Source organism: Chlamydotis macqueenii, chromosome 5 (assembly GCF_036417535.1).
Source record: "Chlamydotis macqueenii isolate bChlMac1 chromosome 5, bChlMac1.mat, whole genome shotgun sequence".
In the NCBI taxonomy this organism is placed as follows: domain Eukaryota; kingdom Metazoa; phylum Chordata; class Aves; order Otidiformes; family Otididae; genus Chlamydotis; species Chlamydotis macqueenii.
This window is the reverse complement of record NC_141560.1, coordinates 50,830,824-50,845,198: the sequence shown is the minus strand read 5'-3', so window position 1 is coordinate 50,845,198 and position 14,375 is coordinate 50,830,824. Positions and strand designations below refer to the sequence as shown.

The 14,375-nt window shown below is 42.9% G+C and overlaps 1 protein-coding gene across 2 annotated transcripts in view; it reads left to right on the top strand.

The window, feature by feature from the left end:
* The first annotated feature begins 710 nt into the window (after positions 1-710).
* The window catches only part of KCNQ1 (potassium voltage-gated channel subfamily Q member 1), a 356,182-nt gene continuing 342,517 nt past the window's right edge, over positions 711-14,375 (top strand). For both annotated transcript variants that reach the window (XM_086748738.1, XM_086748737.1), the window contains exon 1: positions 711-1,144. In XM_086748738.1, the coding sequence (XP_086604864.1) occupies positions 753-1,144 (392 nt within the window). In that variant the 5' untranslated portion in view covers positions 711-752. The remainder of the gene's footprint in view (positions 1,145-14,375) is intronic.

Sequence of the window (14,375 nt, the reverse complement as noted above, 5' to 3'; positions counted from 1 at the left end):
TGCAGAACTGTGTGTGTTGTGTTCTACAATTTGCCCAATTACTCAGCTATTTGATCCCTTATGTTGCTGTAACACCAGGGACTGCAAGGCCTGTTGGCCAGGCCCTTATGCTCGTTACTTGTATTAAAAAAGAGCCTCCTGGGGAATCTCAGGTCTGTCAGAGCTCTGGTGTTCCCAGACACTGAAACTTTGCAAAAAGGGACAGAGCAGCAGGCCCTGGAAGCTCTGGTGGTCCTAAACCCGAGGTAAGGGGTTGTACCCCGGAAGCTCAAGCCACCCACAGGCCTCAGGACTGGGAAACACTGGGGCGTTTCATCCCCACAGATGCTGAGTGGGCTGAGAAGACAGGAAAGCCCGATGGGCTTCTGGGGAGGTGGCGGGCTTCCCCCGGCCACTTCCACACAGCCACGTGGGTGACAAGGGGACAGGTGACAGGGGTCGAGGTCAGCAGTGAGGAAAGGTGGCCTGACACGGACAGGGAGTCCAGGCCCTCGGTGTTTGCGAGCCGCGGCCCCTCCGCCGAGGTAGCGGCGCTCCAGCCTCGCAGCGCCTCTTGGCGGGAGGCACCGGGACTGCGGGCCGGGCCCGCCCGCGCCGCGCCTTCCCCTCACCTTTCGCGGCCGGGGAGCCGCCCCCGAGGGGCCGGGCCAGCGGCGGCGGCGGGAGAGGGCGCCGGGAGCCGGTCAGCAGCTCACCAGGTTAGCGCAGCCCCGATACCGCCGAGCCGCCGGCTTCCCCAAGCTGCCCCAGCCATGTCCTCCAGCTCTCCCCCGGGCGAGCGGAAGAGCCGCAGCCTGGGCCGGCTGTCGCTGCCCAGGAGAGGCAGCATGACGCCCAGCAAGAAGCCCTCGGCACTGGAGCTGGCCGAGAGCACCCCCAACGCCCACTATGCCCCGCTCTCCGCCGCCCAGGGCGGGCAGCCGCCGGCGGGCTGCAGCCCGGAGCCGGAGCAGCCGCCGCGCCTGAGGAGCGAGGTGGTGGTGGTGAGCGCCGACTGCCCGCGCTCCCCCGTCAGCCTGGACCCCCGCGTCTCCATCTACAGCCTCCGCAAGCCCCTGCTGAGCCGCAGCAGCGTCCAGGGCAGGGTCTACAACTTCTTGGAACGGCCGACGGGCTGGAAGTGCTTCGTGTACCACTTCACCGTGTGAGTACCCGCTCCGCTCCCCGCCGGGCCCACCTGCTCCCGCACCCCTTACAGCGGCTCGTCCCGTCGGCTCCCGGCGCGGCCATCGGTGCGAGGGGCTCTCGGGGACTCCTGCCGTGTCCTCGTTTGTCCCCCGTTCCCTGACAGGGTTTGTCCTCGCCGCGGAGGAGCGGCAGCCCCGGCGGTCCCCTCAGCCGCGGAGCTTTCCAGACCAGCCCGGTGCTCCAGGCTTGAACACCTTGCGGTTACGGTCTGCTGAGGAGGTTGGGTTTTTTTTTTTCACAGGTGTGAAGCAAAACAGACAAACAAAAGGCACACTCCAGGGGAAAGTTTCTCTTACTCTCCGCAGAAACGCTGTATTTCAGTTCAGGAGCTCTCAGGTATCTCCACCAGATAGAGCAGGAGCTGGCTTCAGGCAATTTTCTTCAGAAAGTTACCCTGGGAGTTGTTCATTCTGAGCATGGAAGTAAAGTAGGTAACAGTGTCATCCATTCTTTAGTAAACTTTAATGCACTGACTCCTGATTGTCTAGCTCACTGCACAGCATCTGTTTCTGAGTGAGCAGGTGTGTTATCAGTGTTGCAGCCCTGTTGGAGGAGGAGAGACAGGTGGCTCTTCTTTTCCTTGCCTCTTTTATTGCCCCGTGCTCTAACTCCTTGTCCTATCGGGTACAAATGCCATCACTGTTATTTTTAGACAGGAAGGAGGATGACGATGTTCAGAGGATGTTAAAGCCGCTCAGTTGTAGGCGAGTTGAAAACTGCTTTGGGTGGAATATTCACTCTGGAGCGCGGTGTCCACACTGAGCCAGGTCATGGTAGGTCTGTGGTGCACCAGGATCTCAACAAGTGCCTCTGTGAGAAAGCAGTGCTTTTTAATCGAGGTGTTGCGGAAAGCTTGAATGACCTTGAGCAATTTGTATACGTTAAATGTAGGTAATAAGGTCAGGCAGAATCATGGTGTCTGTTTATTGTACGCATGCACAAACAAAACCTGTATGTATATATACACGCACTACATATATCCATGCTTATTGCAACAACTAGAGGTAAAGACATTTTATGGTTAAAATCTTAAGACAAAAGACTTTGATAAAAATCAGCTTTTATGATCCAATTATTGTATTCTATTTTAAATTCTAATTCTGAGTAACTATTTTTTTAATCAATTCAGGATGCTGTGCTTATATTCCACATTTAAGGATTCTGGAGTTTTTAGGAAGTCAGCCAAGTGGTACCAACTTTATTTTAGTGGAAGGAAAACAGCTGTCATCTGAATGTATTTAATTGGGAGATGACTCTGTGCAGCTGCTGAGATAATTGTGGGCTCTGTTCTCTTTAGTGTTATGATAATACCATTAGGTGACAAAACAGCTAATGGCCATAATTATCAAGTGTATAATAGTTGTGGCTGAACAATGTAAAACACTTTCAGGAATAGGAGTTCCTTTTTTCTTCTTTGTAAAAAAGGGTTTTAGGCAGCTATTTTTTAATGATTTCTGACCTCTTTCAGGTGTCTCCAGTTGTGTATAGAAGGGACAGTAAATTGTGTTCATTATCTCAAATCTTCTCTAAACACTAACAGTGGGCCTAGGCAAATCCTGGAAAAAAAACCCAGTTAAACCCATTTATCTACCTAAGCATCTAGCTTCTTTTTTTTTTTTTTTTTTGCAAATGTTAGCAGTATGGATTAATCTTATAATCTCTTTAGTAAAGAGATTGTAATGTGTACAGGAAGTCATTGCCTGCCTCTTTCCCCAAAACACACTTACCCGTGGTGTAAGCGTTAGTCCCTTCTCTCCAGAAGAGCTTTTTCTGATGCAACGGTGAATGACAGTGGCAGTAAATATTCTCAAGCCTCCTACTAAGCATTGTGTTCCTTCTCTTAGGACTCTGAAGAGACAGAAGAGGGTACTAACACCCTCATGTGTTTCTTGCAAGGCAATCTGCAAGTACTGTGTGTGTATTTTTAGGCAGCCTCACTCTGGTTTCCACCATTGAGTCTGTCCTGCCCTCAGCCGTCCCAACTTCTCCTGTTTCTGTGGTAGATAAGCCTGTGCTTTTTGTGCCTGTTAAATAATGTTTTCAGTTACTGATCTTTGGCCCATACCTCTCTGACTCTCTTGCTTTCTGAGCTCCCAGTGCAGCTTCCTGGGATGCTTGCCTTCTGCTGCACCAAGGAATGCTCTCCTTGAGTACAGCCCCTGCCAGCCCGATGCTGAGTACTGGTAGATTAATAGTTGCTGTGAGCCAGAAGTGTGTTACTAAGATCAACTGACATGGCAGACAGTTTGTCTGATCCAGAGAAACTGTTCTGTCAATGCCTCTACTCTGGAGGAGGCATGGGACCTCATTTTTGCTCGTGATTTGCTAGCTTTCTGCAAGCACTTGGTTACAAGGACTCAGGAGTTGTAAGACACCCCCCTCACCCCTCCCCAGAGTCCTGCATGCACTTCTTTCCCATGGGAGGAAGTAACTTGATTATTTCATTGTCACCATACAAACAGACATTCATAGAGAGCTAAGCTGCGTTTTACCTTGTGATGTGCAAGAACCCTGATGGTTGTCTCTCCTGCCAAAGCGAGCTGAAGAGGCTGATGTCATTTGCCTGTTGCCCCTTTGTAACTCTCTCTGATTACCTCCTGCTTTATTCTGAGGGTGTGTAGCTGCCTGGAAGGTCTCAGTCGCTATCTTAAAGGTTCAGAGGAGACGGAAAGGGAACAGGAGTGGTGTTAAATCAGGATATAAAGACCAAAGCTGAGTAGAAGGTCCTGGCCAAGATCTAGCCCACGATGGGAGCAATGAGCACTGCGAGGATCTTCATTTTCTGTCTATTGCACTGTTGCAGGTTTTGTAGTGTGCCTCTGTGTTCTTAATTATACACTGCAATTATTAAACTTAGAAGGAACTCCTGGAATAATCAATGTAACTTGTTCTGGACCTGGCTGATTGCTGAAACACTGTTTATCAAGTGATAAGAGCTACATCTGCTGATTGCCTGTAACACCCTTTTCCCACTCAGGAATCTTAATCAGTGGTATCTAGAATACAAACAGTTAGGAACTGATATTTGGAACGGATTTTCCTTGGTTTTATATTATGGTGTTTAGAAAAGGGAAGTTGAACACCAAGCTTAAACCCACAGATCGTGTGTTGGTATGTTTGTTTCATATTGTTTAGATTGCTGTCTGTTCTGGTGTGCAGCAAAGCCCCTCATGTACCCCTTGACCATGAAGGATGGAATTTGGTTATCTTGTAGAGCAATAGAAGGTTGCTCTACTAGATCAGGCCAGTGACCTCTTTACTTCTAAATTGTTATTTCTTTCAAAAAGCAGCTGAAATACCTGTTTTCCAAGATGCAAAATGTATATTCTTTCTTTTTTGCTGATGTTTTTAATCTTCCAGGATAATTGCATATCACAGTCGCTGATTAAGTCAATTGAACCCTGCACAGGTCTCTTTGGAGATTTGTCTTCATTTCCTCAGACCAAAGAGCAGAAACATCTCAAGTGAGCATAATAAGAAATGAATTATTGTACCTCATTTATACTACATTTTTATAGGCTGTGGAAATAGTTTCTGTGGGGAGAGGGAATGAGGAACTGGCTATTAATTTACTACTCAAAAAACCTGCCCAAAAATACTACTGGAGATTATAGAAACTTTTATTTCAGCTACATGACTTGGTTTGATGTTGTGTTCAATTTATTTTAAATATATGAAGTATATAGTATTTGTACACGTAATTCTGCCCCTGCAAGTAAATTGTGCAAGGCTTCTGGAAACACAACTGGTGGTTGCCCTGTGAAAGAGCTTGCCCTGTGCTATGGCTGCATGTATGGTAACGTCCTGCCAGAGCCACCAAACTCTCCTTGCCTGCCAGAGGTGAGGAAATGACCGAGTGCCACTGTTCAACGACCTTCGGAGCTAGGGCATCTTATCACACTTATCATAGTAGTGCACCTTGGCATAGTGGCTTTGAGAGGTGAAATGTTCTGTGGCCTTAACAAGTCAAGTTTTTAGGCTATGTGAAGAGAGGTGGAGGGCCAAAAGAATCTTAAATTCTGTCCTTATAGTGGCCTGCTGAAATCCTGAGACTGTCCCAGTGTTGGAAATGACTGTAAAGAGTATGTGAAATCTTCAGATATTTTAAAAAAATATTTTAGATTTAAGTGCATAAGGGAAGAGCTACTTCTAAGTAGTTTAAGATAAAACATCTTAAAATATATCTGAAAAAAAGGTAAGTTATGAGCTTTTTGGTGATTTCTCTTGTTCTCAGTATGGCAAATAATGACTTCTGGCAACCTACAGTGTGTGTTGACTCCCCACGTTCTTTGGTTCTTTGAAGTGTTGGCCGCTACCAGAGGGAACTATTCGGAAACTGATGGACCATTGGTCTGTTCCGGTATGGCAGCTCTCTTTTGTTGCCATGCAAGATAATCAGCTCCTATCTTATCTTTGCATGCGTGTACCTGGTTCAATTTACTTTGCCTTTGTAGGCGTTTGGTTTAATCAGCAATGATTGTCATTGAGTTTGTTCAAATCCCAAGATGTTTACATAAGCTTGGGCTGGCTGGTGGTTGAGACCTGGGAGACTGGTCGCTAGAAACAGGCAAACTCTCAGAAGTGTGGCTGCATGTGTACGCATGCAAAGATAAGGAGCAAGGGTAGATAGAATATTCCAGTGGCATATGTATTGGCACTTTCAGTAATCAGTTCTTAAACGAAATACAGTATTTACATAGTGCTGTTTATATAAAATACCGTGAGGAAGAAGCATAACTCCAACTTAAAATCCCGTTTTTGTCCTGTTTCAAAATGTACTGCAAACGTACTTCCAAAGCTACTGGTTCATACTTGGTGTGTAAACTATTGAGCAAATAATAAAATAATTTGTGCATGTGCTCACACATGATTCTACGTTTTCTTCCAGACTGAGTAAACTGAGTGAAAAAAGGAGCAAAACATACAAATTACTATGTTTTGGACATAGGCACTGGGATGCTTAGAGATTTTTGTGGCTTGGAGTCAGACTTTCAGATTATTACTTCTATTTTAAAAAGGATATTTAAATCCCCCACAACAAGCATGGCTTTTCTAAGTGGAAGGAGAGGAAAAATAATTTGATCAATGTCATATTCTTTCTGCTGCAGTCAATTGCAGGAAGACTCAGGATTAGCCTTTTTTTGTCTTATCAACGCTGGGGAGGTTTAGTTGAGGTCAAATTGGCCCCCTCATTTTGGCATGTTTGACAGAGATTATGTTTTTTGTCATGCAGAGGCTGATGTGAACAAATATTTGTTTTATTTCTATGACTTCTGTCCGTAAGCTCCTGTTCCTTGCAACCGGCATTTGGTATTTATTTGTGTTACTGGAGCTGGGTACTCCCATGTCTTCATGCTCGATACAGTTATAATAATAGGAATCTGCCAAGTTGACACTTCACATTTTCAAGAGCATGGTGTGTTACAGTTGCATAGTGGCTCAAATAGGTCTTTGAGGTCACACACATGTTCAAGGATTACAATTAGGGGAAAAAAGAAGTGGAAACAAGGTGATATTTGTAGCTTTTTTTTTTTTATTATTTTTTTCCCCCTCAGCCCTACTCCACGGTCTAGTGTTTTGATTTGCATCACAGTGGACATCACATCTTTGCAACCTAGCGCTGTGTATCTGTCAATATGCCTGGTAACACTTTTATCTGAGACAAAAAGGGATTGGAAAGCCAACTTGACATGTTCTCAGAGAGAAGGGAAGACCTTTTGCCTGTTCCATTATTGTAGCTGGTCGTATGTGTAATTGTACTAGCGTTTAGGAGTTGCTGTTGCAGGATCAGCCCTGTTTTCTGATCAGCCAGATATTGACGTTTTGAGCCTTGGCAGGTTTTGAATATAGGTGAGGTGAAGCGACTTAAAGATTTTGGTGATCCCTCCTTCCCCGCTGCATGTCACAGTGCAGCCCCTTAGCTACAATATTGCATGAAGGTGCTTCACTGGGACTTGTGTGATTGAGATAATATTTGGGTTGGCCATTATACAGCTTTCCACTCTTGCTTTGTGCCATGTTTCCCTATCTCTAACTTGACAGATGTTTCATTTTTGCTGAGGACCATCTAGCTGTCCTCTGAGACCAGTCCAAGTCTGTGCTAAGACCACCTCAGGTGTGACAGCATAGTTACAGGCCAGGAGAGGTCCCAATTTCTCTCTCCTAGTGGGACAGTAGAAGTTGTCAGGATAAGAAATACAGATACTAGTAACTGCATAATCGACTGAAAATGAAAAAAAAAATTATCTAACTGTACTAAGTAATTGACCGTCATCAGAAAGAAAAGCGGTATTGGAAAACAGATCCTCTCAATGTCAAGCACCAGTAGGTAATGCCTGGAAGTCACTGACTAAACCACCATCAGAGACTCATAGAATGGTTTGGTCTGGGAGGGACCTTAAAGATCACCTAGTTCCAACGCCCCTGCCATGGACAGGGATGCCTTCCACTAGACCAGGTTACTCAAAGCCCCATCCAACCTGGCCTTGAATGTTTCCAGGGATGGGGCAACATGTTCCAGTGCCTCACCACCCTCACAGTAAAGAATTTCTTCCTTATATCTAATCTAAATCTACCCTCTTGCAGTTTAAAGCCATTACCCCTTGTCCTATGACTACATGCCCTTGTCAAAGGGGATCATCTTTGCATCATTTGTCACACTAAATGCTTGCTGCATGAAAATTATTGTGGCAATGTATTTTGATTGTTGCAGGGGAATGAAGGTGAAAAGATGGGTATCTTCTAACTAAAATTCCTTTTGAAGGCACATGGTGTAAATATAGCAATAATTGCAAAAATTAAATTTCTTTTGTGAAATGCATAGCATGATATGGTTGGCTACTTGAAAAAAAAACTCGAGTGTCATCTTGATTTGTGGTCCGCAGGCAGACAGAGAAGCCGTGTGAGGGGAGGGAGTTCTATGGGGGCAAAAAAGACTTTGTAATTGTACTGATGTTTAGGTTTTCGAATAACTGATGGAAGCAGAAGGCTGTAAACTTCTGAATGCTGATGCTTACTGGAGACATGTTGTGTGCAGTGGAGAAACAACTCTATGGAAAGCACACATAAAAGTTATCAATGTGTAAAGTTTGGGCAGGCTTTCCTGGGGGTAGGCCTTTTCTCTTTTCCTCTCATCCTTCCAGTGTAACATTTCAAATCCTTCTCTGGTGTCTGCCTTCCTCCAGGAAAATAATTATTCTACCTTTAAGAGTTGCACATGAATGATCTTAAGAAAGCCAGTAAGTGCAGTATTAACATTTCTGTATATCTGTCAAATGGTTGGTTGGGCAATTCTGGCATTCTTCCTTGCCCTGGCTCTTCGAGTGCCAGGGAAAATCCACACAAGGCTGTGTAGATAGGCCTCTTTCAAAACCTTCATTGCAGCTGAATCAAGGCTAGAGTTGAGATTCAGTTGCAATGAACTAATTAGGCTGAGCTCCAAATGCCTGAGCACTGGATGTATGACAAACAACGGTGTCAGCATGTGCTGTAGGGAGCTGTGCTTAGGGACGGTGCTGTGCTGACTTCAGACTTGGCAGTACCTCATTAATTTTGTGTGGTAATAGATTGTTTAATGTGCATCAGTGATCGAACACAAAAGCTGTGAACACTTGCTCGTTCAGTTCCAGATGGAAAAGAGTGTCTTGTTAGGGTCCAGGTATTTTCTGCCGACCACCAAGAGATCCAACATACGTCTCAAGCACGTTGGAAAGCTGCCAGTTGCAAATGCGCCCGATGGGCAGGCTGAGTTACAGGAGAAGGATGTGGAGATCAGTGAGTTTCTAGGTAAGGTACTGGCTCTCCTCACGCAGTCATGCTTCATCTGCCATAATGGCCTGTAAGAACCATTATAATACCAGTAATGATAATGGGAGAGCACATGTATTTGTAAGCTTCTACTATGGTAGCAGCTACTGTATTTTGAGTCCTAACAGAAATATATATATGTGTGTGTGTATATATATATTTTAATAAAAGGTGGAGTGTTCGATGCTTTAGTAGTCAAACTTAATACTAATTTCACTGTATGTTTTTAAAGAGTGAAAAAAAGGGATTTTTTTTTTTTAGTTTGTTTGTTTGTGTTGTTTTTTTTATGTAGGAAATTCTGAAGCTGCTCTAAATCAAGTAGTTTTCTTTGGCCGCCCATTTGTGCACACCTGGAGGACTAGAGAGGTGCTTGGTGTGAACTTTTCCCTGGTCTAGCGTGATCAATTTTTGACAACACATGGATTTCAATCTTTCTCTATTCCTCACTTTTTGGTACAGAATAGTAAAATAAACAGCTGTTTTCTGTGTTCAAGAAGCTGTAACAAATCGTACAGAGTGCAAAGCAGGGCCTAGGTAAGTGTGTAGGTATAGTGCAAGTACTTGGGTTTTGGTTTGTGGTTTTATTTTTTTTTTTTTTAAACCAACAAACACAACACCAACAAACCCCACAAAACCCAAAAGTACTGTCCCACATCTTTTAAAAGGCAATTTCCTCCCTTAACATCTACACTTTAAAGCTTAGAACGTGGAAAAATTGCAATAAAAATAGGCAGGCCCAGAGTAAGACAATGACTTTTTTTTTTTTTTTTTTTTTAAAGCTTAGGACAACCATTATGACAAAAGCAAGTTTTTACTTTGAACTGTGTTAGTGTCAGAACTGCCAGTGGTGTAAGTTAATGAACACACATTTTCTCAAAACTGGCTGAATCCTTTTTGCGTTTAAGAAAGGAATGTGTCTGTGGTTGGGACTTTATGCAAGAAATACATCAAGCACTAAAACTGCAGCGTTGGAAGCTTATTCTTTTGAAAGCTATAAACTACTGAAAATAGGAAATTATACTGCAAATTGTTAGGTGGCCTTTAAATATTCCCAGCAATGTGCCTAGAGTAGGTCTTTTTAATTTTTCTTGTATATTCTTCACAATCAATGTGATGTTTTCATATTTTATAAAAAATGTTAACCAAAGCCAAAATAAATCCAGCACAGTCTTTTGATTTTTTTCTGCTTCTGCAAATATCAATCCTGATCTTTGAATTTTCTATTAAAGTTTTCAATAGGAACATAAATCTCGCACATGCTTTGCTAATGGCAATGGACTTATATGTCATTTGATAATACAATTTGGTCATATTTGTAATAGAAAACTGAAAATTTTACTCCTAACTATAAAATCTCTTCTCTTTTGCATGCCTTTTTCTGCTGGGGTTATTTAAAAAGTAAATGCTTTGTTATCTAACTCAAGTAGTGCTTACTTCAAATAAGGAATATACTGTTCTTAGTGAACTAAGATCTTGAAATAGTGCAAAATCATTATCTTTGTTTATCCTAGCAGATTGTGCCCTTGTTTATCATCTGTTAGCTTTACTCTGACACATCCTGGAAAAATTATAGAGTGAAAACGTTTTCTTTTGCAGTAAGAACTAATACCTATTTTGATTCTACAATAAATGATCATCATGTGTTTAACTTCTCCATGCAAATACGTATTTGCTTTCCAGTGTGAGCAGCTAGTAAAGATAAAAGGTAACGACCAGCTAGTACAGACGAGAACTTGTATGCGCATCTCCAAAACTATGACAATTAAAATTACTTGTCAGGTATTGTTCACGGGATATGTAGAACTCAGTTAAAATTGTTTTATTTCAAATAAGCTTTGGTTTTTTTTCTGAAAGACTAAGCATCTTATGGTATTAATTCTGTATGAGCTTTCACTTTGTACATATGGCTGTTGTCTCTTGCCTGTACTAAATATGTTAAATTATGTAACTGATATACTCAGGTTTTTCACCATCTCACCAGTAGTTTTGTTGTAGATTTCTAAAAATTAATGGTCCTCCCTCTGTCCTTCCCTACTTACGTGTGTTCTAGACTGGGCAAGGACACAGACTTGCCCCCTGTGTTTAGACCAGAAAGTGATCATGCTTGCAATAAGCTGCTCACTGCAGGCAGGAGTCTTGGACTGGCACAAGAAGATTGTGCTAGCTTGGATATCTATAACTTCAGTGCTCAGAGGTCACTGGTCTCCTCTGCAAATGTATTCCCTGAAGTCTTGGGGATACGTTTAACTCTTTTCAATTTTTAACAACATTTTTTCATTGCAATCTTAATATTACAAAATTTTTATATGGGTTTGATAGGGAAGAAAATTGGGTCACAGTTTGAGAACAGAATGTAAATCATCCATCAGATTATTTCCCTGGATTCTCTCCAAAGACACTAGATTTAAAAGCAGAGGCATGGTACTGGTGGCAAAGAATCCTTGCTCATCGCTAGTACAATAAAGGCTGCAGTCTTCGTAATGAAAGTATCTTCCTTCTGCAAAGTAAGGAATTACCTTCAAAGGATATGTTTATTCCTGCAGCAACTATCCCCTTCACAGCGAAATTCCATTGGCTGAAAATGGGCTGGAATTGGCTAGACTCTTCTTTTTCACAATAACCCTTGAGACCACCACAGTAAACTAGGATCTGAAGTAAAGGTGCCTCATCTCCTGTAAGGATGTTGACAAGTAAAGCAAAGGAGAATGGATGCAGGAAATAATTACTGCTGCTAAACTCATTCCTACAACCTTCAAATGCCTCTGCCCAATTATCTGTACAGGGCAATGAAGATGGGCAACACAGACAAGAAGAAAGATCTTCCATCCTGTGGCCTCAAAAAAAAAAAAGAACACTGTGCTGACTGTGTTAAGAATCAGTGGTGTATGTGTTCTGTAGAACAAAGGCTTTATCTGTCCTTTACAAACTTCAGCAAATAGTTCTTGATTATTTTTTTTCCCTAATAGTCTTCGTAAGTAGATCTAGTTGAGGTTATCTGATCTGTTTGTCATTCACTCCTGTCTTGGAAGACACTGAAATGTGGTCAAACCTGACAATGAGTAAATAAATAAATATGTATTGCTTTTATCCATGGTGTGAGTAAACTTCATGTGATAGTATGCTGTTATCTTATCCGTGACCCGGAAAGTATTGATAACGGATTATCTCAGCACTTCACACAAAATAAACCTGCTCTCTTGTTGTTTTCTATGTCAACAGGTCATCCAGCATCCTAGCACTAAACAGTCTGAGCTTCCTGTTTCAGCAGTGTGTACACTGACAGGCACAGACACCTAAGTCTTACATGGCCACATTAGTTGTATGCCTTCAGAGTTCTGTTCATTCAAGACAGCTTTTCATAGCTTTTATTGCTGTTATGGCATGATCTAATTTGGACAACTATGTGTTTGAACTATAAACATTAGAAAAATGCTACAAGAATGTTGAGGGAGAAGATAAGGCTTTCAGATTCTGCAGGTTTTGCAGCAAATGCAAGGCTGTAGCTGTACTGTGTTAACACTGGCCCTTCTTGGGTGTGTGAGTTGCTTGTTGCACTCCGATTGTCAAACACAGGTGCTGTCTTGATGACTTCTTGCCCTGGTTCTGGCTAGGCTAGAGTTAATTTTCACCTGAGCTGGGAGAGGAACTGGAGCTGGTGGCAGCTGTGGCTGGGGGACACAGCTGGGACAGTTTACTCATTAGCCAACAGCTGGCTTGGTTTATACAAATTGGCCAAAGGGCTGTTCCATCCCATGTGACATCATGGTCAGAGTATCAGTGAGGAGGATGCTGAAGGAAGTTCTTGCTACTTGGGAGGGAGCCGGGCATCAGGATCTGCTGTGAGCTATTGTACTGTAAATTACGTGCTTCAGTATTTTCTGTTATTGGGTTTTGTTTGTTTGTTTTCTATCTCTGCTTCGTTTTCTTCTGTTATTCTCTTAATTTATTTTTTTTTTCTCTCAACCCATGAGTTTTGCCTTCTTTCCCTTACCAATTCTCTTCCCCGTCCCACTGGAGGTTGGGGGGAGTGAGCGAGAAACTGTGTAGCTTGGTCCTGAGTGGGGCTAAAATACCACGCTTCCGTGGCAGTTTTTTTGGCTTTAATATAAAACATTATAAATTCATAAAGTCTCACTGTAAAGTGAGACTGAGAAATGGAGCAGACTGTGAAAATGTGATGTACTGTGAGAAAAGCATAATCTCTAGAAATTTTCAGTGGATAGTTATCTATAAGAGTAAAGGGACGCCAGCTTGTATCTCTTATATAAAATAGCGTCAATAACATTCAAGCAGGTTTTGATCTTAGCCGTTAGCCTCTGCTGAGGTGGTCTCCTTTTTCTAGGAAAGTTTTACATCAAATGCCTTTCTCTTCAAACAAAGTGTTCATTTCAGGAAACCTGCATGTGGTCTGTGTTTGTCATTGTTGAAATAATGTATACAAAGTGCCATATGATTCTTCTCTTGAGGGATTCTACTGGAAAATACCTAGCAAGTAATCTCAGAGGAAATCAGTCTGTTAGTTTATACAACGTATGTTTAGTGGTCAACATGGATTTGTCAAAACCCAATAGTCTGTCAATCTAATTTCAGACTGTGATGGAGTAGAAAGGTGTTTGGCTGCAGGAAAACCAGATGTTACCATGTATATCTCTTATCAGCTTCTTGATACTTCCCTTGTTTGCTTATGAGCATGGTTTGTTGATGACACTGGTACTCTGTGGATAGGGAATGGGCATTGAGAGTACTGCATGTCAGCAAAGGTGTACATCAACAGAAGAAAAACCTGTCTAGGGGAGAATAAGAGCCACCCAAGGACCAGAAAATGCGATATTGCAGTCTGAGGAAAGATAGCTTATCATGAAGTCATCCACCTTCCATTGTCCCACTGCTGTTCTTTAAGTCTTCAAAAAAAGACGGCCCTAGGGAGGAGGAAAAAAGATCTGTTCTTCACATTCAGCTGAATTAGATAAGAAGTAATGATCTTTAAAACATACTCTCAATCCGTCCTGTTGCATGGGAGGGATACTGGAGCAATTAACTGCATTGTCTGGAAAGGCTGTAGAATCTCCTCCCTGGGAGGCTTGTGGCACTTGAGTTCTGCATTTGACATGTGTATAGGGTGGAGGGTTGGTGCTCTTCCTGTCCCCAGCCTTTCTGTTTCTCCCTGTGAAGTGCTTTTACTCCTTTTGTGCTGGTTCCATCCAAAATCCACTATGAGATTTTGAGAATGGGTTTGTTAAACGTGCCTTCTCTGCTGTTCGTGGCATCTCTGCAGATAATCTTCTGGCATTTGCGCTACCTGAGCAGGTGATGGGCAGGTTCCTTTGAGTCTGGGAGCTTTAGCTGCATGGATGGATGAAGGATACATGCTGTTTAGGTGC